Source organism: Bison bison, unplaced genomic scaffold, assembly GCF_000754665.1.
Source record: "Bison bison bison isolate TAMUID 2011002044 unplaced genomic scaffold, Bison_UMD1.0 scf7180017864178, whole genome shotgun sequence".
Taxonomy (NCBI): Eukaryota; Metazoa; Chordata; class Mammalia; order Artiodactyla; family Bovidae; genus Bison; species Bison bison.
Genome location: NW_011494750.1, coordinates 2,564,567 through 2,589,439, shown reverse-complemented (window position 1 = coordinate 2,589,439; position 24,873 = coordinate 2,564,567). Strand labels below are relative to the sequence as shown.

General features: G+C 39.9%; 1 protein-coding gene across 1 annotated transcript in view; it reads left to right on the top strand.

The window, feature by feature from the left end:
- Positions 1-24,873, top strand: part of NUP160 (nucleoporin 160kDa) — a 43,962-nt gene that overhangs the window by 16,043 nt on the left and 3,046 nt on the right. The window contains exons 8-34 of the mRNA XM_010842426.1: positions 193-270; positions 546-643; positions 3,039-3,123; positions 4,621-4,689; positions 6,298-6,381; positions 6,684-6,854; positions 7,779-7,878; positions 8,126-8,291; positions 8,956-9,083; positions 9,176-9,336; positions 10,847-10,980; positions 11,848-11,918; positions 12,803-12,962; positions 13,580-13,649; positions 14,237-14,335; positions 15,068-15,187; positions 15,663-15,758; positions 15,855-15,949; positions 16,047-16,143; positions 16,237-16,342; positions 19,157-19,317; positions 20,515-20,575; positions 21,401-21,511; positions 21,686-21,809; positions 22,514-22,615; positions 23,248-23,389; positions 24,494-24,619. Coding sequence (XP_010840728.1) covers positions 193-270; positions 546-643; positions 3,039-3,123; positions 4,621-4,689; positions 6,298-6,381; positions 6,684-6,854; positions 7,779-7,878; positions 8,126-8,291; positions 8,956-9,083; positions 9,176-9,336; positions 10,847-10,980; positions 11,848-11,918; positions 12,803-12,962; positions 13,580-13,649; positions 14,237-14,335; positions 15,068-15,187; positions 15,663-15,758; positions 15,855-15,949; positions 16,047-16,143; positions 16,237-16,342; positions 19,157-19,317; positions 20,515-20,575; positions 21,401-21,511; positions 21,686-21,809; positions 22,514-22,615; positions 23,248-23,389; positions 24,494-24,619 — 3,015 coding nt within the window. The remainder of the gene's footprint in view (positions 1-192; positions 271-545; positions 644-3,038; positions 3,124-4,620; positions 4,690-6,297; positions 6,382-6,683; positions 6,855-7,778; positions 7,879-8,125; positions 8,292-8,955; positions 9,084-9,175; positions 9,337-10,846; positions 10,981-11,847; positions 11,919-12,802; positions 12,963-13,579; positions 13,650-14,236; positions 14,336-15,067; positions 15,188-15,662; positions 15,759-15,854; positions 15,950-16,046; positions 16,144-16,236; positions 16,343-19,156; positions 19,318-20,514; positions 20,576-21,400; positions 21,512-21,685; positions 21,810-22,513; positions 22,616-23,247; positions 23,390-24,493; positions 24,620-24,873) is intronic.

The following is a 24,873-nucleotide window of genomic DNA, read 5'->3' as shown; positions in this document are numbered from 1 at the left end:
AGATTGGTTGCACAAGTATAAATGTACTTAATACTACTAAGCTGCACAGTTAAAAATAGTTAAGAAGTGCTACTTATATTTTATCACATATTTTTTAAAAATAAGTTTTTGAATGCTAATAAGTCTTGCTTGCTTAGAAAAATGGCATGTTGGTTATTTCAAGTATTAACTTAGCAACTTGTTTTTTATCAGTTCTGCGTTTTCCAGTTGGTGAGCGCCGAGAATAACCGCTATAGCCTAGATCACATCTCCTCACTGTTCACTTCTCAGGTAGGTTGAATCATGCTTTGCATATCACACAAGTACAGGAAAGAAGTACTGGCTAACTTACCTGTTGTGATGGGATTATAATCTTAAAGTGGAATATTTAATGAAACTTCGTCCACACGAAATGTGATTTGGGTTTCACCCGGTTCACATGGCACCATCTTCAGTTTTCATGTTTTTACGTCTCCTGCTTATAAGTGTAACTCACCGTAAAGTAGTACCTTTTCGGTCTTATTTTAACCTCTTTTTGTTTGTTTCCTCCCTACATTTCTTTCCAGGAGACACTGATTGACTTTGCCTTAACCTCCACGGATATCTGGGCCCTGTGGCACGACGCTGAGAACCAGACAGCTGTGAAATACATCAACTTTGAACAGTAGGGGTCCCTCTCCTCTGTCCTCCTGCCTTGCCCCAGGCAGAGTCACACTCAGAAAAGAAGGGAGTTCCTTGTATAGGACAAAAGTCAAATGTGTGCATTTAAAGGATTCAACCCTGGGTTTGCCTGTTTTCTGACATACCTTCTGTTTCATTTTGCATTCTTACCTTAACGGTTTTAGGACAAAAAAAGGATTCTTAGAGTTGGAATGACACAAAAAAATATGCATATATACCATATTTATTGGGAGAGACAGCACATATCCAAAATACTTCTTTTTTTGTTTGTTTTTCAAACAAGCTCTGGGTGGTTTTATTAAAAGGTGTACGTGATTGACTTTTTACCAGCCTGTTCTGGCACGACCCGTTCCCCTGCACCCGTGACAGCCAGTGTACAAGTTCTCGTATTTTCCACGTGCTCTGCCAGTTCCGTGTTAATACTCCTATAGCGACGGAGGCCTGTTCGAGCTAATGTGGCCTAATACTGTACTTCACATTTCCCCGAGGCTGGGTGCTTGGCAAGGATGGCCAGTTTCGCTTTGCCTTGTCTGATCGTTTTCAGCGTTTGCTCGTACCCCAGCACCTACTTTCCACTTTTCATGACGGGTTGGAGCCTAGAGTTGAGCAACTCCAGCGACTTTTTCATGTTCATGGTCTTCCTGCCTTACATGCAGGATGCCCCCAGCCAAGGGCAGCCTCCAGGAAGGCTGGGGAGTGAGAAAGGTCCCCAATACTTGTAATCTGCACATTTCCTTTGTTTTTAAGCAAAGGCCGTTTCTGATACCTACAACTTCCAAGAGTCACTGCAGTGCCTTTGAAGTCTCAGTGTCCTCACCCTAAGATAAAAAGTAGATTCTACAACAGTGCTTCTCAAACTTTGTTTTTTAAACAGGAAACCCTTTTTTTTTCCCCCTCCAAAGATAATGAACTCCAGTATATATAACAAAACCAGTATTTTATGAATATAAAATTATAACACAATTTAACATGTTGATAATCTCTAATATTAGATATGTTTGGTATATCTGTTATTTTTATTTACATGATATTCATTTTAAGATTTTTAACAGTTACAAAACACATTTAAGAACCAGTTTTGAGTCAGACACTTGTGTAATTCCTGAAACATCTGAAGGATTCCCTGGATCCTATTTTGATGCTCCTGGAACTACAGTTGACCCTTGAACAGCATGGATTTTGAACTGTGGGGTCCACTCAATACATCGATTTTTTTCATAGTACTTACTGTTGGATCTACAGTTGCTTGAATAAGCTATACCTGGGTTTTTGGGGGTCAGCACTTGTAAATCCCCCATGTTGTTCAAGAGTCAACTATAAAGTAATTGTACCCGAGGGGTCCCTCATGAAACCCATATTCTAGATAAGAATTCTAGGAGTGGTTGCCCCCAGGTTGACCCTGAACCACACCTCAGAAAATAGAGCGTACTCCTCATAGATGGCATTCAGGCAGAGTGGGTTAAAAAAGCAAAGAATCCAGTGTCGGGTGAGTTTGAAATCTGGTTCTCCAACTTACTAGCTGTGAGATACCCTAAACCTCACTTTCGACATCTTAAAATGAGGGCAGTGTATCCTTCCAAGAATTATCATAAGGTATAAATGAAGTGTGGGATTCCCTGGTAGCTCAGCTGATAAAGAATTCGCCTTCAGTGCAGGAGACCCCAGTTTGACCTGAGTTGGGAACGTCCCCTGGGGAAGGGATAGGCTACCCACTCCAGTATTCTTGGACATCCCTGGTGGCTCAGATGGTAAAGAATCCACCTGCAATGCCGAAGACCTGGGTTCAATCCCTGGGTTGGGAAGATCCCCTGGAGAAGGGAAAGGCTACCCTCTCCAGTATCCTGGCCTGAAGAATCCCCATGGACAGAGGAGCCTGGCAGGCTACAGTTCATGGGGTCACAAAGAGTTGGACACGACTGAGCAGCTAAGCACATACATGAGGTATATCCAGAATTACCCCTGCAGAAGGTGTAGCATATGGTAAGTGTAGAATGAAAGTTAGCTATTATTTGTAGATTTGTGTTTAGAGTTTTAATTCAGGAAGATGCCTATTAAGAGAAGTAAGAACACCTCTATAATCCAGACTCTGCTATGAATATGTTTCTCTTTTTGGAAACCATTTTAAATAGAATTGATCTAGGACTTCCTGGTGGTCCAGTGGTTAAGATTTCATGCTGTCATTGCAGGGTGCATGGGTTCATCCCTGGTCAGGGAAATTTCACATGTTGCCTGCTGCAGCCAGAAAAAAATAGAATTGATCGAGCAGTAGTTGCAGAGCTCAGCAGCGGGACCCTTCCTGCCCACATACTGCTAACCGCGTAAGCTTCATTTTTATTCATCATCTTTACGTAGACTGATGGACTTTTTTCTCTCTCTAGTAATGTTGCAGGTCAGTGGAGTCCAGTTTTTATGCAGCCTCTGCCAGAGGAAGAAATCGTCATCAGAGATGATCAAGACCCCAGAGTAAGCAACACTGAAGTTTTATATAAGGAGATGATTTACCCTGATCATCAGTTTGAGAAGAACCAGTTGTATTAGCAGAACTCTTTAAGCTGCAGATGAAAGAAACCCACCTCAAACTGCCTTAAGCTGAACATATTGGCTTGTGCTGCTGAGAAGTTCAGAGTTACCTGGTTTCAGCCATGGCTGGAATAATACCTTTAGGGCTTCATCTCTCCTTTGTCTCTATTCTGCTTCCCTCCTTTTTGGGTTTATTGTTGGGCAGAGCGCTTCTGTTCTAGGTCATGGAGTTGACCCTGGCCTGGCATGGTCATTCTGATCAGAAGGAATAGAATATTCTGGCTTGGCATGAGAAACATGTCCAGCCTGGACCTTCTTATTGTGGAGGGTGAAGTTCAGTTGGGTGTGGGTGTAGGAGGAGTGATTCTTCAGAGAAAGATAAGGGGTTTGTTAGTAAAAGAAAGGGAAATGGATTCTGGGCAGGCACAGACCATGGGTGTCCACTATACTAACCGTGTGAATAGATGCATAAAAACTAGAAACAAAATAAATTCTGATAGAGGTATATGCTATGAAGAACACAACTTTAAAAGGCAATGCAGTAGAGAACAAAACAGGCCAGGCTCCCTGTTTTTCAGGGACATCCTCAAGGTAAACAAAAAAACTTGATTCTTTACTGTTAAAATGAACTTAAAGATTATGGGCTCTGGGTCTGAGACATTAACTCTTTGTAAGATTGGGAAACCCATTTTGAGTATCTGAAATTGAATATTGCTATATTTTTAATCCAAAGAGTTTATTGGCATTTAACTTTGATCTAGAAGTCAAAATCACATGCTGATATTTAAAAGTTGTTGTTTTTCTCCATTTTGGTCATTTTATAAATGTCCCTCAGAACCTCAGTGGAAGGAAGGAAATTTGAATGAAGGTCAACCAAATTTGCTGCTTATTGGCAAATCTGGTTTATAAAATTTGATCAAAATAATTAGACAATATGAGACTTTCCATTTTGTTCTCCCTACTTCATGTCCCCACTTGTTAGAGCTTATTGCAGTTTCGCTTGTTTGTTTTTATGTATATAATGCCTGTTCTTATTGGTTCCTTTCCTTTTTATATGTGAACCATAAATGAGGCCTTTTGTGGATGGTGTAGAAACCAGCTTAGTTTAATTGTTCTCTTACTGGTGTTTATGACTAATAACCTAGATAAGAACTCTTCCCTTTTAAGATTGGCGTTTGACAAGCTGACCCACTGAAGTGCTCCGAAGGAACACAGCATTCTCAGTGTAGTACATCCAGTTGGTTCAGAATGCTAGAGGCTTCGCTCAGTGTGAAAATATATGACTGCTCCGCCCCTCTGCTCTGTGCAGAGGGCAGAATTTCTACATTCACATAGTAGAAATGCAGACTTTGGTTTTAATGTGTTGGATTCCTCATTCAAATTTTTCCAAATTTTATCTTTTTTAGAATGATGCTAATTCTTGCTTCCATGTTCTAACAGGAGATGTATTTGCAGAGTCTTTTTACACCAGGGCGATTCATTAATGCAGCTTTATGTAAAGCTTTACAGGTCAGTGAAAAAATATTTCGTGTTGATCTAAGACTCTCCTATTGCTATCATTATGTAGTTAATGATTACTGTTAATTTTTGTTGTTTTGCACGTACTAACCCCAACATAGTTTTGCGATCGTACATACAGGCGTTTATAAATACTGTTGTAATTTTTTTTACTGTTCTTTCCGTAAGAATACCAAGAGTCCCAGTGTGGAGAGAGGATTGAGGGCACTTTCCCACTGATAGTAAAGAAGAAACTTGTACCGTTGTAAAAACATACCTACTACACTGTATGTACTCTCTATACTAGAAAGAAATTTTAAATGTTTTCTTGGATAGGTTTGCTGGTACAGTTTTTTACCCTTTTGTTAGTACAGCAAAGGTCTGACTTGGTTCGGGTTTAAGAAAACTCTTAAAAAATCTAAGCTTCAAAGTTATAGGGTATAAGAGATGCAAGTCACTTAGACTTCATTAAATTGCCACTTAGCTTCATGAATTTGAAATAATCACTCACAGAATTAAAAAATCCCTTAGAATCTCCTGATCTGACCTCCCACACAAAGCAGAAATACCTTCTGAGGCTTCTCTGACAGATAGGTAGTCAGCTTCTAATTGTCTCTGCCTCCAGTGACAAGTATCTCAGCTCCTCCTGTGTGACTTATCATTCAGAACTGTGCCATCTGAAAGTTTATCCCAGGGTATTCCCTGGCAGTCCTGTGGTTAGGACTCGACACCTTCACTCTGGGGGCCCAGGTTCAGTCCCTGTTCGGGGAACTAAAATCCCACAAGCCACGTGGTACAGCCAAAGAAAAGTCCATCCTGGTATTAGATCAGATTTAATCCTGCATCATTTAGGTGGCATCTTTCTTTGTGAACTTCACAGAACATGGCTCTTTTCTATAAAGCAGCTCGTCAAGTATTTTAAGCGTTTTCCGTGTTATCTTTCTCCAGGCTCAGTACACCCAGTCCCTTAACTTGCTCCCAGGTGATGTGGTTTCCAGATCCTTGACTTTTCTTCTGGGTACATTCTTGAATATCTGGCTGTTCTGTGTTTTCTTTTTTCTAATAAAACTCCAGGATGACACAATCACTTACTTCTAAGGCATTATTTCTTTCATCTCATCAGCACTTCCTGTTAATGGTAATCAATGTACGATTTCTCATGGTGTCTCTTGCAGACTGAGATCCTGAATAATTAGTAAGGCACCGATCACAAGCTTTACTTTAGGAGAGTCTTTCCCAGTAGAGTGACCTACCTCCAGCACTACTCTCGCTCACCTTTGCGCCTGTCAGGATGTATATATTTGGCATCATCTTCCTTCCAGCTGAACAGTAGATGTTATGTTTCCTTTTGTTTTTTGTAATGACCCAAATGTACCCTATTGTAATTCTTGCAGGCTCATGAGTTTTTATAGTTTATCCTGGACTATATAAACTATTTCAACTTGCTGTGATCTCACAATTAGAAATTATTTGCACAATGTTAAGAGTAAATGTGTTATTTCAGGCATGTCCAGCGTCTATTGTATTGTTATATATTGCCTTAGCGTCTTCTGGAGTATTTTTCATTTAGTTTTTAGTATTATGTGGCACTCTAAAGTGTCTCTTTGTGTCTCTTTTCAGATTTTCTGTCGAGGAACTGAGAGGAATTTAGATCTTTCCTGGATGGAACTAAAGAAAGAAGTTACTTTAGCTGTTGAAAGTGAGGTGAGGTTTGATTAAAGAAAGAAAGACAATTTCTTTCATCTCACTGTGGGGCAGATTGGTACCAAGAAATTGTTCAAATTGTTCATTGGACCTTGTTGCTAAGAAATATAAAATTCTAGACCTTTTAATTAAAGAACTAGATACATATTTACGGAGGCTATGGCATATATACTTTCCTATAGTTTAAGGAATATTCACTTCCCTATAGTTTAATAAAATGATATTAAACATTTATGTTTGGTGGAAGAAAATATCCCAAATGGTATCAAGAGTTTCTTTTTTCTTTTTTTTGTCTTTGCCAGCTCCAAGGAAGTGTAACCGAGTATGAATTCTCCCAGGAGGAGTTCCGAAGTTTACAGCAGGAATTCTGGTGCAAGTTCTATGCCTGCTGTCTTCAGTATCAGGAAGCCCTTTCCCATCCTCTTGCCCTGCATTTGAATCCACACACAAGCATGGTGTGCCTGTTGAAGAAAGTAAGAGAGCAGAAACACACGGAAGAACTCCTGTGGGCTGTTCAGTGGGTCTTTCAGAGTGCAGTGTCTGTTGTATACTGGAATTAGCTTTTAGGACTTTGGTGGGTTTTCTCTTGAGGGGGGGAGGGCAACCTCAGAATTATGGTTAATTTGTGTTTAAATAGTCTTCTGCACTATTTACACTTTTCTGCATCTTGTTCACCTGTTACATTGAAGTGATTCCTAATTTGAAAGTTATGAGAATAGCACAAAGCACTTCTAAATCCCCTTCACCCAGATTCACCATTTATTAACTTTCATTTGCTTTTCCTCTTGAGCCACTTGAGAGTTAGTTGTAAATATCATGCCCCTTGGTCCTGACACATTTTAGCATGTACCTAAGCACAGCAGCATTCTTTCATAACTGCAGCACAATTTAAAGATCAGGCAGTTTGATATTGGTTTATATTCAGATTTTACTAGTTGTGCCTAGAATTTTTCTTCCTTGATCTAGGATCCAGTTCAAAGTCTTGCATATATTGAGTTGTCATGTTTCTTTACTTAATCTCCAACTGTTGTCAGCCTTTCTCTGTCTTTCATGACACTAACTTTTTAAACTACTTATTTATTTGGCTGCATCTGGTCTTAGGTGCGTCCTGTGGGGTCTCCGTTGCCACGTGCGTACTCCCTAGTTGTGGTGAGAAGGCTTAGTTGCTCCGGGCCACGTGGGACTTAGTTCCCCGGCCAGGAATCAAGCCCTTGTGCCCTGCATTGCAAGGCAGATTCTTAAGGAAGTCCTGACGTTGATCCTCTTTGAAGGTTACACCTGTTATTTGGTAGAGTGTCCTTCAGTTTGGATTTGTCTGGGGTCTCCTCATGATAAGATTCAGGTCTCAACTATTCTATACCTTTAAACACTGAAAAAAATAATATATTTATTTTCAGGGGTACCTGTCTTTCCTTGTGCCTTCCTCATTAGTGGATCATTTGTATCTCCTCCCTGATGAGAATCTTCTGACAGAGGATGAGACAACCATATCTGATGGTAAGAGTGATTATTATGTCCACATCCAGGCTTCTTTCTCCATAAGCCCACAAAAAACATCGACGGCCACTGTGACCTTTCCTGGTCTGTGTACCTCATTGTACATTTAAAAAAAAAAACTGAAGAGGCCTAAGCATCTCCAAGACTTCAGATAGCTACCTGTCATGTATTCTTAATATCTTTTAGTATAATATTAACTAGCAGCTCTTCATTGACCTGAGACGTGAATGTCACCTTCCTCTTACAGACGTGGATGTTGCTCGGGATGTCATGTGTCTTATAAAATGCCTCCGGCTGATTGGAGAGTCAGTAACTATGGATATGTCAGTAATGATGGAAATGAGCTGTTACAACCTACAGTCTCCAGAAAAGGCTGCAGAACAGATTCTGGAAGATTTGATCACTATTGATGTGTAAGGAGAATTTAGGGTAAAGTCCATTTCCTAATGGAAATTTAGCAATTCTTAGTGTCAATATCAGGTTTGAATGTAATTCAGATATGTACAAAGTAGTGGCTTAAAGTGAGTTGTCATGATTCTAAGTAGCTGGTTTCAGCTTTTAAACAGAAAATCTAACACATGAATTCAAGTCTGGAAACAAGACTCATGAATTACAGTCTAGCTGTTAACTATGAAGTGAAGTCGCTCAGTCGTGTCTGACTCTTTGCGACCCCATGGACTGTAGCCTGCCAGGCTCCTCTGTCCATGGGATTTTCCAGGCAAGAAAACTGGAGTGGGTTGCCATTTCCTTCTCCAGGGGATCTTCCCAACCCAGGGATCGAACCTGGGTCTCCCGAATTGTAGGCAGATGCTTTTACCATCTGAGCCACCAGGGAACTGAGCTGTAAATTCTAAAATGTAAACATATTTTCCTCTAATACATTTTGTCTGTCATTTCTGGGAAAAAATGAAGGAAAATTTGCTACATGGCACGAAAGTATCTTATATACCAGAGTGATTACTTCACTCCTATATTACATGGCTGGTTTTCCTGTTTCATAGAGCATTTACCTTACAGGGGCGTAAAGAGTCTATCATGTACATTCTCAGAAGTAATGGTTTTCTAACTTCCTTACAGAGACAATGTGATGGAGGATATTTGTAGTAAACTGCAGGAGATTAGGAACCCAATCCACGCCATCGGACTTCTAATACGGGAAATGGATTATGAAACAGAAGTAGAAATGGAAAAGGGATTCAATCCAGGTAAATGACAAAGTAACACATATACCTTTTGATTTAGAGAAAACAGTAATACAGTTAAATTTTTTAAATTATGATTATTTTTTAATTTACAGCTCAGCCTTTGAATATTCGAATGAATCTTTCTCAGCTGTATGGTAGTAGCACGTCAGGGCATATTGTGTGCAGAAGTGTGTGTAAAATTGCCAGCACGCGCTTCCTCATCTGCCGAGACCTTTTGATCTTACAGCAGCTACTAATGAGGCTAGGAGATGCCGTAAGTACTACTTGAGGGAAAGCTTGTCAAATCTGAAACCTGGTCTTGACCTGCAGGCACGCAGCAGAGCATCAGCTCCAAAGAGCACAGAGACATGTGTCTTTGTTTACTGCTCTGTCCCACGTGCTTGGCCCTTCGGGGGTGCTCTGTGAATGCACGCTGATTTAAGAATGAGTGAGCCTAAATTGCAGATTAAGAATGTATATGGGGGGAAGAAAAAGATTGTATATGAAGCAGGTTGTTTTACTCTTAACCTTTGTGTATATGATGGTGGGATAATTTTCTAGGACGCTCTCCCAAAATGTAGTATTAGTACAGCTCTGGATGTGATCACAGAGTACCATTTAGGATGGAGGAGAGAGGAAGAAAGAGAAAAAGAACTTCTCTATTTCTCCCGTGCAGGATTTTCCCTAAGCTGTTTTGAAATTGCAGAGTTGGTTTTGGGGTCCTCCCAGCTCCATTCTGTACCTCCCTTCCCATCCTCGCCTTTTAGCCACCAGACTTGTGTTGCCAGACTGCTGTCCTTGTCTCTCCCCCTCCTCCCCACCTTGAACGTTTCACATTCCAAAGTTAACCTTTCTGCCCACCGTCAGAAGGCCCATTTATGTCACTCATCTGAGCCTGATAAGGAAGTAATCTGATTAAACTAATTCATATTAATATATAAATAAACAAAGCCCTTTGAAGCTCCTGGGGGTGTTTATACTTAAATCAGAATTCATTAACTCAAGTACATGGCTAATGGCAGAATTTCAGGTAAAAGATAAGGAGAAAACATTCTGGAAGATGATTGGTTTAGGACCACCAAGGAGAAGCAGGACCCTTTCCTGAAAGTTGTCTGTCTGTCTGCCTCACAGCTCATGGGATCTTAGTTACTTGACCAGGGACTGAACCCAGGCTTTGGCAGTGAAAGCCCAAGTCCCAGCCACTGGACCACCATGGAGTTCTCTTTGTGGTTTTGTTTTTTGAGTCTGTGTTGTATTTTAATATTTATTTATCTGGCTGCATCCAGTCATAGCAGGTACCTGTGGGGTCTGTTCCCTGACCAGGGATTGAACCCATGCCCCTAAAGTAGAAGCGTGGAGTCTTAACCACCAGGCCAACAGAGAGTCCCAAAGCGACACACGTTTTTAAGGCTACTGATATTCTTGTCGAGCTTTCCTCTAATGCTCGTATTTATTTTTACCCAAAACCAGAAGATTAAGAAATGTCTTAGATTTCCCTGTTCCTCTTCTTGAGTCCTGAACCTACAAATTTGGTGCAAGTTAAGCAGTCTGTTACTGTTTTCTTTTTGGCCATCAGCTCCTGTGACCTGGTGAGCTGTTTTTTATTATTTTGTACTGTTAAGTGGGTAGATCCTTTTGCTGCCTGCTACCCAAAAATGTAATGGGTTTGTTGCTTTTATGTATGCCCTGTGTAACTGTGTTTGTTATTTTACCGCCACCTGAACCTAAGGGTTATCGTTACTAAATGCTATTTCCTGTCTCACCCACCCACCCATGACATATAGGTAATCTTGGGAGCTGGCCAGCTCTTTCAAGCCCAGCAAGACCTACTGCATCGAACAGCTCCCCTACTCTTATCTTATTACCTCATTAAGTGGGGAAGTCAATGCTTGGCAACTGATGTTCCAGTTGATACATTGTGAGTTTCAGTGTTCTGCTTATTTTAAAAATAAATTGTGAGCTTAATGATTCTTTTCCATTGTCTGATAGAAAAGCAAATTAAATATTATGCTGTAGCATGACATGCCTTTAAAATTCAGAGCTTTCAGATAACTCCCATTTTCTAAAGGTTAAAGGCAAGTTATAAGAATGAAAATAATATAAAAAAAAGAGTGAAAGCAATAAATGTGTTATTGTATGTGTGTATGAATAATGGAAAGACAAACCCTGTGGAAAGCGAGAGAAGATGAGGTCAGCGTGCTGTATGACTCGGGGAGCTCCGCCCGGCGCTCTGTGATGGCCTGGGTGGGCGGATGGAGTGGACGCGGGAGGGAGGGGACATCCGTATACCTGTGGCTGATTCACGTTGACGTGTGGCAGAAACCAGCACAATATTGGAAAGCAATTATCCTTCAGTTAAAAATAAATAAATTTTTTTTTTAAGTTGAGGTCACAGAGAAAGTTAGGCCACACACGAAAATATGCTAATTATCAAGAGAAGACTGAGATTCTTTATAACCAAAGTAAGAAAGAAAATTTAATGTGTACCTAAAAGACTGACGTTTCAGTTAGATAAGCCACTTTGTTTTCTGGCAAGGGAAGGCTTTTCAGGGCATGGAGGCCTAAGAAATTTCTGCTCTGGCTTTTCCTTGAAGGATCACTGGGTGATATGATGGAAACAGTCTAAACCATGGGTCATTTTCCAGATATTTTTGTGCTTTCAGTGGAGCTTTCATGTGTAATTTATTAGTGAAATTGACAGTGTTTTAATCGGCTAACTTGTTGAAGTAATGTTGTCATAGGAAAATTTATTGAGCTTTTTTGTTTTTTTCTCCCTTCCTCACAGGGAGTCTAATCTTCAACATTTGTCAGTACTGGAACTGACTGACTCTGGTGCTTTAACGGCAAATAAGTTTGGTAAGGACTGGACTGTGTATGCATTTGATTTTAAGTTTGGCATTTATTCGTGTTCATTAAGGTGGTCTTTTGCCACCTTTGCTTTAGAAAAGGTGCCTCGGCTGTGCTTTCGGTTAGAGAGGGTGTGAGCAAGCTTGTCCTGAGACCTCTCTGGTTGTGACAAGTAGTATCAGATCAGACTTAAATGAAGGGTGTTGCCTGTATATATGCGCACGTGCGTGTTCTCAGTTGTGTCCGACTCTCTGTGACCCCCAGGCTCCTCTGTCCATGGGATTTCCCAGGCAAGAATATTAGAGTAGGTTGTCATTCGCTTCTCCAGGGGATCTTCCCAACCCAGGGACTGAATCCATCTCTCTGGTGTGGGCAGGCAGATTCTCTACCACTGAGCCACCTGGGAAGCCATGTACATGTGTATGTACACACACCCGCATACACACGTGTACAACTGCTCTTCCGTTGTATACTGATACTCCAGTGATTAATCACTTTTTTAATTTACTAAGTTCATATAGCTTTTATAATCTTGTCTTCATCAACAAATATTCAAAAGGAGTCCTCTCATGCTTGAGAACCATTCTGGAGAATTTATTTGTGTTTTGGTATAAAATTTAGACTCTTAGGACTATGTTTATTGGAAATACTTCAAGAGGAATGGCATGACTGTCATGTTTATTTAGTGGCTTTTTTATTGCATTTATGTAATGCTTCATAGTTTACAGATTGCTTTTATTTATATTGCCATTGATTATACCAGTGATGCATTTTATGTTTTTAAATAATAAATGTTCTCTGTGACAGGTGTGAAATGAATTGGGAGGCTGTCTTAATTGAAAATTGATACTACTGTCACAAGTTGGTGACTGTTAAAACTTTTTATTTTTAAGTATCTAGCCCTCAGACAATTGTGGAATTATTCTTCCAAGAAGTTGCAAGAAAACACATTATATCTCATCTGTTCTCTCAACCAAAGGCACCTCTAAGCCAAACTGGATTGAACTGGCCAGAGATGATCACTGCAGTTACCAATTATTTATTGCAGCTCTTGTATCCTTTCATTTAAAAGCTAATTGAAGGTTTTTTTTTTTTTTCTATCCAAATAGTCTAAGATTCAGGAATATTCTGCCTGTATAATGAAAAATTTTAATGAGGTTGGATGTTTACCTCCCCCATCCCAATAAGAAATGATAGTTATTTTCAGGTATCCCCCCCTTTTTTTTTTAATTTGTCTTTTTGCTCAGGGGTTGAGCCAGATTTTATTGGTGCACACACAGTTAATACCTAGATTGCTTTTAAAACACACATTTATCAAATATTTATTGAATGGTTTTGTATTCCAAGCCCTGTGTTAGGTACTGAGTATCCATTGGCATAGTAGGCTTGGGCAATATACTAGCTGAAATTAGAAGTGAGCACCAAGAGGTGAGATACCTGCTCTAGTTCTTTGTTGATTGCATTCTAATGCAGGTGTCTAGGCTCCTAGTCTATAACCTTTCCACTGTGTTTAATATTAAAGTTATATAGTTACGTGGGAAAAACATGTGTTGTACCACCTTTTCTTTACCTTCTTTTTAAAAACTAAGCCATTTCGTGGAGTTTGGGTGCCCAGTGTGTATATTTAAGCTTTACCAAAACAGTAAATACTCTCCTTAACCAATGACTAGGTGGCCTAGCAATCCTGGTTGTCTCTTCCTAGAATGTTTGATGGGAAATTGTCAGTATGTACAATTGCAGGTGAGTACCGTTGAACATTTCAGGACAGTTATTCTTGTAAAGAAGGAGATTTCTAGAACTTTTTTCTTTGTAAATGTTTCCTGCATTTTAATTGGGCTGATAAGACCCACAGTAATTTACACTGGATTACACAGAAACATACACCAGAGAGATTTTCTATACTTCATTCTTGGCAGTGTCATTCCTAACACAGTGTTTTATAAAGTACTTTTTTGTTAATTCTCTCTGTTGGGTTCTCTTTATAGAAAGAAAACGTATCATTGTCTTCATATAAATCCTTCACTGGAATCTAGTCAGTTGAGCCAGTAAATACCAAAAGTTGGAAGATTGCCAAGACGGAAAGTGTGTGTTTGTTTTCATGAGATAGTGTTATTAGAGTCCCGTTTGCTTTCTTAGAGTGTCTAATAACTTATTAATAGTTTAAGAATGGATTAACAGGATTTGGTTTTAACCTCCAGATGCTTTCTGAAAATACAGCTTTTGTGTTGAATGACCACTATCTTCTCTCCCTCTGAAGAACATGGAAATGAATATCTCCTTAAGGGATATTTACCCTCTAATCAGAAACCATCTTTTTTGCCTTTAAGGATTATATTCAGTTGCTGCATCCCTGGTGTCAAGTCAACGTTGGTTCCTGCAGATTTATGCTGGGACGGTGTTACCTGGTTACGGGAGAGGGACAGAAGGTAAACTGCATCTGAAAGATGAGCAAACTTTAGAGCAAGGAGGACACTCAGTTTCCATCTCAGGGAGGGAATTGGAGGCATAGAATCCCCCAGATAAGGTTAAAGAAGACTAGCAGTGCCAGCAAGGGGCATGATCTACCCGTGGGGACTGTTTAGCTTCATGTAGTTTACAGATTATTTAGGACACAAGAAAATATGAAGAAGAACACTTTAAAACCCTCCTGCCCCTGTGCACTGCTTTTAGGGATACATTTTTGTGACTAAAATATTTGTCAGGTACATTGTTTTTATAGCATGTTTTTTTATGCTGTTTTTTTTCCCATTATGGTAGTTTACATTTCTGATTTTTTCCCTGACATCCTGTTATGTAAACTTGCAGACATAAAAGTCCAAAGACTTTCATACTAAACCCCCCACTCAGATTCTACAAAAATTAGCATGATGCTATAGTTGCTGTATCACAGGTATCCATCAAATGTCTTCTTAAAGTTTACTTTGTAATTAGCAACATTTAAGTTAAAAAGTTAGATAAGTTAAAATATTAAATAATGCATCAGAGAGAATTTAGATACAACAAACAATAAATGCAGTCATTTACTTACTTAATAATTACTTACTTAAATAATTTTCATTCTTTTTTTTGGCTTTTCTTGGTACAAGAACTCTTGGCTCATAGTATCTGGAAGTGGAACAATCTATTATAAGTCATTTTATATCCTTCTATTCCTCCAGGCTCTGGAATGTTTCTGCCAGGCAGCATCCGAAGTGGGCAAAGAGGAATTCTTAGATCGCTTGATCCGTTCCGAGGATGGAGAGATTGTGTCCACCCCCCGGCTGCAGTATTATGATAAGGTTCTGGCATGGTTTGGTCCTTCTTATACCACACTGGTTAAAAATGTAATAGGGGCAGGGAGGCAGATAAATGAGAGTTTGGGGTTAACATACACACTTTATATATGAAATAGGTAGACAAGGACCTACTGTATAGCACGAGGAACTATACTCAGTGTCTTTCAGTTTTGACTCCACTGGGTCTTTGTAGCTGCTCATAGGCTTTCTCCAGCTGCAGTGAGCGGTGGCTCCTCTACTTGTGGTGCTCGGACTTCTCACTGCAGTGGCTTCTCTTGCAGAGCACAGGCCGTAGGGGCGCAGGCTCAATGGTTGTGTCTCATGAGCTTAGTTGTATGTGGGATCTTCCTGGGCCAGGGATCGAATCTGTCTTCTGCATTGGCAGGTGGACTCTTAAGCACTGGATCCCCAGGGAAGCCAAAACATGAAATAAAGTAAATTGTATTTCAATTTGAAGTGCTCTAATATTTCTCCCTAGGTTTTGCGTCTGCTGGATGTCGTAGGTTTGCCTGAACTAGTTATTCAGTTGGCCACATCAGCAATAACTGAAGCAGGTGATGACTGGAAAAGTCAGGTGAGGACTAACTGTATTCTGCTTATTACCCTGGAGCTTTATCATGGGTACAGTGTTTTAATTTCTGTTCTTTTTTCCCCTGTATTTGATACTTAGGCCACTTTAAGGACATGCATTTTCAAACATCATTTGGATTTAGGTCACAATAGCCAAGCCTATGAAGCCTTAACCCAAATTCCTGATTCCAGCAGGTAATCAAACCCACAGTCTTAGTTAGAGGAGGCATTTTACCAGCCCTGTGTAATCCACAAGGAAAATGTACACTTGTATCCCTTTCTTTCCTTCTAGGCAGTTGGATTGTCTGCGGCAGCTGGTGGTAGTTCTTTGTGAACGTTCCCAACTTCAGGATCTTGTGGAGTTTCCCTATGTGAATCTGCATAATGAGGTCATCTTATTTATCCACTGATGGCTGGACGCAGTTCTGGTGGTTGTCGTGATGGCTGCTAACGTTGATATCTGACTGCTTCCCCTCCTTTAGGTGGTGGGAATAATTGAATCACGCGCAAGAGCTGTGGACCTTATGACTCACAATTACTATGAGCTTCTGTATGCCTTTCACATCTATCGTCACAATTACCGGAAGGGTGAGCACCTGAAGCGTGTCGTCTCTGTGGGAGGCAGCCTCATCAGTGGTTTCATGCATTACAAAAAAATATTATCTGTTTGACTTATGTAATTTTTACCTTATTTTTACCACTGGACAAGTGTTCTCTACAAGCATTTGGGGAATTTATATTTAAGTCCAAGATTTGCTTCACCTCTTTGTAGATTACCTATTAATCTTAAAGATAGACACTTCTCTGCCAGAATTCCCTGGCAGTCCAGTGGTTATTAGGACTCCATGCTTTTACTGCAAAGGGCCTGGGTTCAATCCCTGGTCAGGGAACTAAGATCCCCATAAGCTGGTCGGTGCAGCCAAAAAAGATAGATATTTCTCCCATTTTAGAACATTCCTGAAGCATTTCCATTGAGATGGCGTTCTATGTGTATCTTTCATCTAATTTTAAAAGCAACTTTATTTCACTAAAGGCACCTTGAATTTTTGTGGCTGTTTTTTTTTTGTTTGTTTTGTTTTGTTTGTGGCTGGTTTTTAAGTTCCTGTACAATTTTGCCTTTGGCCTTTCTTTCTGCTCTTTGTTGTTGTTGTTGATTTACTAATTTATTTACTTATCTTTGGCTGTGCCAAGCCTTCGATTTTCTAGTTTCAGTGAGCAGCGGACACGCTCTGACTGCAGTGTTGGGGCTTCTCTTGCTGTGGAGCACGGGCTCCTGGGCACGCGGGCTTCAGCAGTTGTGGCTCCCGCACAGGCTCAGTAGCTGTGGCACACGGGCTTCACATTGCTCCATGGCTTGTGGGATCTTCCCAGACCAGGGATCAAACCTGTGTCTCCTTCATTGGCAGGCAGATTCTCTAGCAATGAGCCACCAGGGAAGCCTTTGGCCTTTCTTTTCTCTTACTTGTGCTGATCCTTTAGAGAGTAAGTTGTGGACATCATGACTCAATGCATAAACACTTCAGATGCATTTCAAGGACATTTTCTTATATAACTGCAAATTGAGAAAATAACTAATTTTGTGAACTAAATGTAGATGTAGTGCTCTTATCCAACGTGCTCTTATTCATGTTTAAATATTGCCAAACACGGCTAGTACATTTCTCCCATATTGTCCTCACCCCCTGATCTGGGATCACGTCTTGGACTTAATTGGCCTGTTGGTTTAGTCTCCTTTAATCCAGAACATTCTATCAGCCCTACTTTGCCTTTGATGACACTGATATGTTTGAAGAGGACGGGCCAATCATTTTTGTAGAATGTTTCTGAATTTGGATTTATTTGATGACAATGTGATCTTTATCAGGTCAGCTAAAATTAAGGGATTACATGGCTGTTTTAAGATCATATTTTACAAGATAATCATTGTGGTTACCCTTTGGAACCACTAACATTTTTATACTATTTTCACTCAGGAATTTTTTTTTTAGATTTCTTATTGATTTTCATTGGAAAGAATAGATGGAAATAGTCCATAGGCCTATTCTTCATATTCCTAATGGTAAAGGGTGTTTGTGTGTTCTTTGACAAATATAAGAAAGGCAGTGTAGACGATTCAACATCTCTCACTGCTTTCACAATGACAGCATCCATTATGTCCACCCGATTAAGACCAGTTTAGCTGGATTAATGTTCAGATCTTTCTGGAGCAAGGCTGTTTTTCTGACAAAAACGTCTTACATATTCCAGGCACTCAAAAGTGTTTGTTGGGATGAAAAAGAGTTTGATTTGGTTTGAAAACTGAAAGAGAATTTTTAAATCTGTTTAGTTTCTGGAGTCCCATGCTGTCTTAGAACAATGATGAGAGTATGATCTTGGGGGGTCTTCCGTGGCAATCCAGTGGTTAAGACTCTGAGCTTCCAACACGGGGACACATGTTCAATCCCTGGTTGGAGAGCAAAGATCCGACATGCCATGCGACTCAGCCAGAAAAAAGAAAAAAGAGTTTATGACCTTGAACAGACACTCAGATCCTGGGTGGTGATAGGTGACCACAGAATTGAAACTAGTTCTCCAGCTAGTGTTCTGTGCTACATGGGTATGTAGTATCTAAACTTCAAAAGTAACATTTTAGATATTTGCAGAATTTTTTTTTTTTCTGCCTTTCTTCGGGATTGTAAAGTACATGTAACATAAACTACTGTCTTAACCGTTTTACATGTTCAGTAGTGCTAAGCACCTTCACATGACTGTAGCCAGTCTCCAGAATTCTTTTCACCTTGCCAAACGGAAACTATACTCCTTAAACACCAACTTCTCATTCCCTCCTCCCCATCTCCTGGCAACCACCATTCCACTCTCTGTCAACAAATTTGGCTGCCAGAATCCTCTAGCATTTGACTTTTCATGACTGGCGTGTTTAACTTAGCATAATGTCTTCAAGGTTCATCCATGTTGTAGCATCCATCAGAGTTTACGATACTCTATGGACGTATTGATAACAACTTTGATGGAACCTTGGATGTTTCCATCTTTTGTTTGTTATGAATAACACCGCAATGAACAGGGATGTACAAATAATTCTTTAAGACTGCTTTCAGTTGGTTTTTTTGGGGGGAGGGAGTGGTTTATACACCCAAAAGTAGAATTGGTGAATTATAAAGTAATTCTGATTTTTTGAAGAACTGTTTTCCTTAGTGGCTATACCAATTTATATTCCCTCCAGCACGACACAAGGGTTCCAGTTTTTCCACATTCTTAGCAACATGTGATTTTTTGTTGTTTTAAGTTAAACTTGATTTTTTTTTTTTTTTAATTTTTAACATTTGGTAAGTGTGACAGATTTTCTCTGTGTCTCTAAAGAGTCACATTTTTGAAATCCTTATATCTGTTATTGCCTTATAGCTGGCACAGTGATGTTTGAATATGGAATGCGTCTTGGCAGAGAGGTTCGAACCATCCGGGGACTTGAGAAGCAAGGCAACTGTTATCTGGCTGCTATTAATTGCTTACGACTTATTCGCCCAGAATACGCGTGGATTGTTCAGCCAGCATCTGGTGCAGTGGTATGAAAACTTTGTATCCTGGAATTTGGGGATTATTTAACTTATTTTGTTTGGTCCTTTAAAAATACCTCATTTTGCTTCATTTCATTTAAAACTTCCACTGGGATATTTGTGAAATTAATCTGTTTTTGCAGTGATTCATTTGTTTTATGTTACTACCCTCTTTGGTTTCCAAGTTCAGAATTACTGTAGGAATAAGTATTGTTGTTTAGTTGCTAAGTCATGTCGGACTCTTTGTGATCCCATGGACTGCGGAATGCCAGGCTTCCCTGTCCTTTACTATCTCCCAGAGCTTGCTCAAACTCATGTCCATCGCATCAGTGATGTCATCCAATCATCTCATCCTCTGTCATCCCCTTCTCCTCCCACCTTCAATCTTTCCCAGCATCAGTGAGTCAGCTCTTTATATCAGGTGGCCAAAGTATTGGAGCTTCAACTTCAGCATCAGTCCTTCCAATGAATATTCAGGGTTGATTTCCTTTAGGATCGACTGGTTTGATCTCCTTGCAGTCCAAGGGACTCTCGAGAGTCTTCTCCAGCACCACAGTTCAAAATCATCAGTTCTCTGAATAAGTATTACAGAGTGGTTTTGGAATTAGACAGCCTAACTTCAGGCAAATTACTGTATCTTTTATTGTCCAGTTAGCCTCTTGCATAAAATAGGAATGATGATGATAATAATATCTACCTTCTAGGATTATGTGGGTATTAAATGAGATAACCCATCTAAGATTGCATAGAATAGTGACAGTGCCTGGCCTGCAGAAAGTGCTCAGTAAGTGCTAGCTGTTTTTATCTCATTCATTTTTGTTAATTTAATGTATTGCTACTGTTTTAAAGGAGGTGAACCTTGAGTTTTTCTTATCATGCTGATGGGGTACTCCAGTTACTTCTATAGTTCCTGCATATACTGTTCTATTTTCCAGGGTTATGAATGGAGAATGTAATTTTGTAAACCAAGGGAAGTCAGGTGGTTTATATGGACATCAAATCAGTGTCTTTGGACTCAGTAAAATTTCAGCTAAGTGAGCCGAGTTTCTTTGTCTAGTAGTCACAGTAACTTTGTGAGAAGAGCTGTGCTAGTTGAAATAGATGTAATTTACGCTGAGAGAATTTAAGCATGAAAGCCCTGGATCATAGTTAATGATATTAAAATAAAATACTGATTTTTCATAGTTAAACCTCTTGTCTTTTCAGTATGATCGCCCTGGAGCATCCCCTAAGAGGAATCATGATGGAGAGTGCACAGCTGCCCCCAGTGAGTTGGGGAGCTCAGGCCGACTTGCGCTGACTGCCATGTGTTACACTACTTGTGTTTATATTTACTTGTTTTTTTATAGTGCTTATGATAGTATAAACACTCATATTGTATTACATTGTATATGTATGGTAGTTACTTTGTTAAAATATAGTAAAGTTTCTTATCAGTATTCTGTCTGGTTGCCCTTTGAAAACTTTGTGTGCCTGAAAATCCTTAAAAAAGGGTGTGTGTATGTTTGCTGCTTGTTGTGTTCGAGTCAGCTTAAGCTGCATACTTTTTTTTTTTTTTTTGGCAACTCCACCGGGACACGAGCTGCATACTTTTTTAAATTGGGTTCCTTTAGTGTCTCTATAGAAGCATGATTTCCCTTCTCTTTTTTTCCTTTTTTTCGCCTCGAGGCAAGTAGTCTCTGAGTTTTCCGACCAGGGGTTGAACCCCCAGCCCCTGCAGTGGGAGCGCAGAGTCTTGGACCATGATTTCCTTCCTTAAAGAGCCTGGGCTCTAGAGTTGGACACACTTGGTTTTAATTCTGCCTCTCACTTTGGGCATGTTCCTTACCGATAAAGATGACAGTATTTCACAGTTGTAAGAGTTAATTCCTTGCAAGCGCCTCCTTGAAGCTGTTATTAGAGTACTTTCACTTGACTCGGCTCTAGAGTGAAGCAGGGTCGTTTGTTTTATTGAGCCCCTTGTTTTCACCCCATCTTCTTAACATTCAACTGACAGTGACTTAGTGTTTAGTGGAAACTGACAGCTTGCGTTTGTCTGACAGGCACTTCCTTTGTGCTCTGGGAATTGACAGTGTTTTCCTTTGGCTTATAGCGAATAGACAGATTGAAATCCTGGAACTGGAAGATCTGGAGAAAGAGTGCTCCTTGGCCCGCATTCGCCTCACCCTGGCTCAGCATGACCCCTCGGCAGCCGCCGTCGCAGGTGGGCATTCAGCACCAACAGCACATTTTAGGACCGGGCAGCAGACGTAGTGTGCCACGTGGGTGTGGAGCGTGTCATTGTTATTCTGGGCATTCACCAAGGATGTGGTCTTTGGGTTCAGTTCATTGGCATGTCCCAGTGGTTGCACTAAATAGCTCTTTTCCACTTCTGCAGGAAGTTCATCCGCAGAGGAGATGGTCACTCTCTTGGTTCAGGCTGGCCTTTTTGACACTGCCATATCACTGTGTCAGACTTTCAAGCTTCCCTTAACGCCAGTCTTTGAAGGACTTGCTTTCAAGTATGTATAAAATTGCTTTTCTGTAGTCTTAATTTTCTAACATAGTCTTATCTTCTAGTCTTAAATTTCTAAAATATTCTTAATTTTCTATTTACTTCACTGTTGCTTAGTATGAAGCAGTTATCACACAAGCCAGTATCTTACAAGCCAACTTTAAATAAGTTTTTATGTAGTCTGAATTTTTTTTTTTTTTTGGTAGTTGACTGTGAGGTTTTTGTGTAGGGGCGGGGAATTAATCTTGGTTTATAGCGTCTTTTGAGAAATCAGATCTGGCATTGCCAAGCCCGCATGCCCGCATGACAGTAGGTAACCTGTGTGCCCACTTAGACAAGATGTGTGTTCTCTTCAGTCCTTTAGGGCATCTCTTGGCCCACACACTGTTTAAAAGTGCTTCTTACTGATGTTACGTCACACCTAAATATTGGTCAAGTTGTTTGTGGGTTAGAAATAAACTTTCAGAATTATTCATCAGTTTTCTCTTGTAAGTAAATGATCTCTTGTAAGTAAATGATCTCTTAACACTTCTTAATGGCCTTATGGGTCATCCAGTTACTTGACTGTAAGGAGAGGGAAAGCCAATATCCCAGCAGGGAATTCAGTAATAGATTGGAGCTAAAGTTGTCATCTTATCTTCAGGTTTAGTAGCAACATAATGTGCATTTCAGCAAATTGACTTACTGTGTGTGGAACCATTCTCCTTTCAGATGCATCAAATTGCAGTTTGGAGGAGAGGCAGTTCAAGCAGAAGCCTGGGCCTGGCTAGCAGCCAACCAGCTTTCGTCAGTCATCACCACTAAGGAGTCTAGGTACCGCCCCAGACTCCAGCCAGCCCTGCAAGGGCGTACCCTCCACATCTGGCCCCAGTGCACCCAATAAGTGGCTACCTGAATGTATTCCATTGTCTTCAGATCCTTCTCTAACAACCCTCAGTACACTTCCCTTCCCTGAGTTGCATTTATAATTTGTATTATGCAGCTTAGCACTTTAGAATTATAGCATTTTACAGTGATGAAGTCCTTTTTTAGAATTATAGCATTTTACAGTGATGAAGTCCTTTGACATTATTTTTCAGCCCCTAAATTCACACCAGAATTACTATCAAGATACAGATTACAAAACATCACTCTAATCTTCTAAATCAGAACTTCTACATGATTCTAATGCTTGGTCAGGTTTGGAAACAGGAGTCTGAGCCAATTTCATTATTTTAGAAATCTGGAACACATAAGTAAACTAAATTGTTGAGTTCATATGCGGTGGTTGGGAAATTCTAGTGCCGCCTCTAAGTCACCTTGGCCCTAATAGTGTCAGTTATCATTTAGCTGTATTGTCGATTCGTTATGTCTAAAGATTGTTTTCCTTGTAAATACATGTTTTGAATGGTACTGTAATTATCTATTAAGAATCTGGAACTCATAAGTCCTCTTTTTTCATCAAGTGCTACAGATGAAGCGTGGCGGCTACTATCAGCTTACCTGGAAAGGTACAAAGTCCAGAATAACTTATATCACCACTGTGTAATCAACAAGCTCTTATCTCATGGAGTTCCTCTGCCTAACTGGCTAATAAACAGTTACAAGGTAAGTGGCACCTTAGCTTGTAGAGAGTAGGAACCTGGTCTTTATCATCCTGAATAACTTTATGAGATGATTAAAAAGAAAAAGATAATTTATGGAAATATAAAAACAGTTTCTTCCGTCCCTATGAAGTACTGGGTGTGAGATTTAAAGTTCACTCGGTTGGTGACTAAGTTAATATGTGCTGGTGTGCCCAATGAACAATGAGTATTTTAGAACAAAGAGTTTATGTGGGACATTGCATTTACTATTCATTACTCAAGAAATCACAGGAGTGGCTGGAATAGTTTTCAAATACTGCAACAGTGTTTCTTTCAGGTTTTGTCAAAATTGGGTTCTTGGGCCATCTGCATTAAATTATTTGGATGGTGGGCTTCTTTGAAATATCTGATTCTTGGGTTCCATCCAAGACTTCCAGAATCAAATTGCCTGGAGTTAAGATCCAGGATACGCATTTTTAACAAGGTCCTAATTTGATTTGATGTTTGCCTAAAGTTGAGGACTACTGTTTCTGAAATACATTGGGAAGAATAGGAAAAAAGAATACAAAGCTTAAAATCAAGAAAGTTAGTCTGTTTTCTTAAGTTAGAAAGTAGAGAAGGCAGCTAAGTTGGTAACGGTTAAGATTGTGATCAAATCAGAATATAGAAAGCATAGTTGGGGTAATTAGGAGAACCTTCCTAACTGAAGCTATATTCATTTCTCTCTCACCCTGAGTTCAACACAAATATAATTGAAGCATTGAAAGTTGGTGATTCTTCGTGTATTTCTTAGAATTAATGTGACTATATTGTCTCTGGTACTCAGCATTTCTGGGAAGTTTTGTTGACTTTTACTGCTGTCAAAACAAAGTAGGAAAGAATGAAAATGTGTCTTAGGTCAAAAAACAGGTGAGGAAAGCCACTTAATAGAAAGGGCCTCGCAAGGTGCCCGGAGGCAACTAGGCTCTTGAAAATCCAGCCCTCATCCCAAGATAAGCAAACCATGATGTTGGTCTATTTATAAAGAAAAGTATCAATGCCAGGGAATCGGACACTCAACAGTCTTTGGATAGTGCCCGGGTTAGATGGAAACAGGTAAATGTTTTTGACCACTGACTTTTTACAGAAAGTTGATGCAGCTGAGTTGCTCCGTCTGTACTTAAACTATGACCTTTTAGAAGAAGCTGTGGAGTTGGTTTCAGAATATGTGGACGCTGTACTGGGAAAAGGACATCAGTACTTTGGAATTGAGGTAGGCTTGTCTCCACATTTCCTTTAATTCTGTATTTTCACACTTGCTTTTTCCAAAGGTTTTTCCAGATAACTTGAATTAAAATTTCAGACTGGAAACAGTATCATTTATTAACAATTTAGAGAAAAGTTTTGTTGAGTGTGTTTATCCTCAATTGTCCTTCAGTTCAGTTCAGTTCAATCGCTCAGTCATGTCCGACTCTTTGCAACTCCATAAATCACAGCACGCCAGGCCTCCCTGTCCATCACCAACTC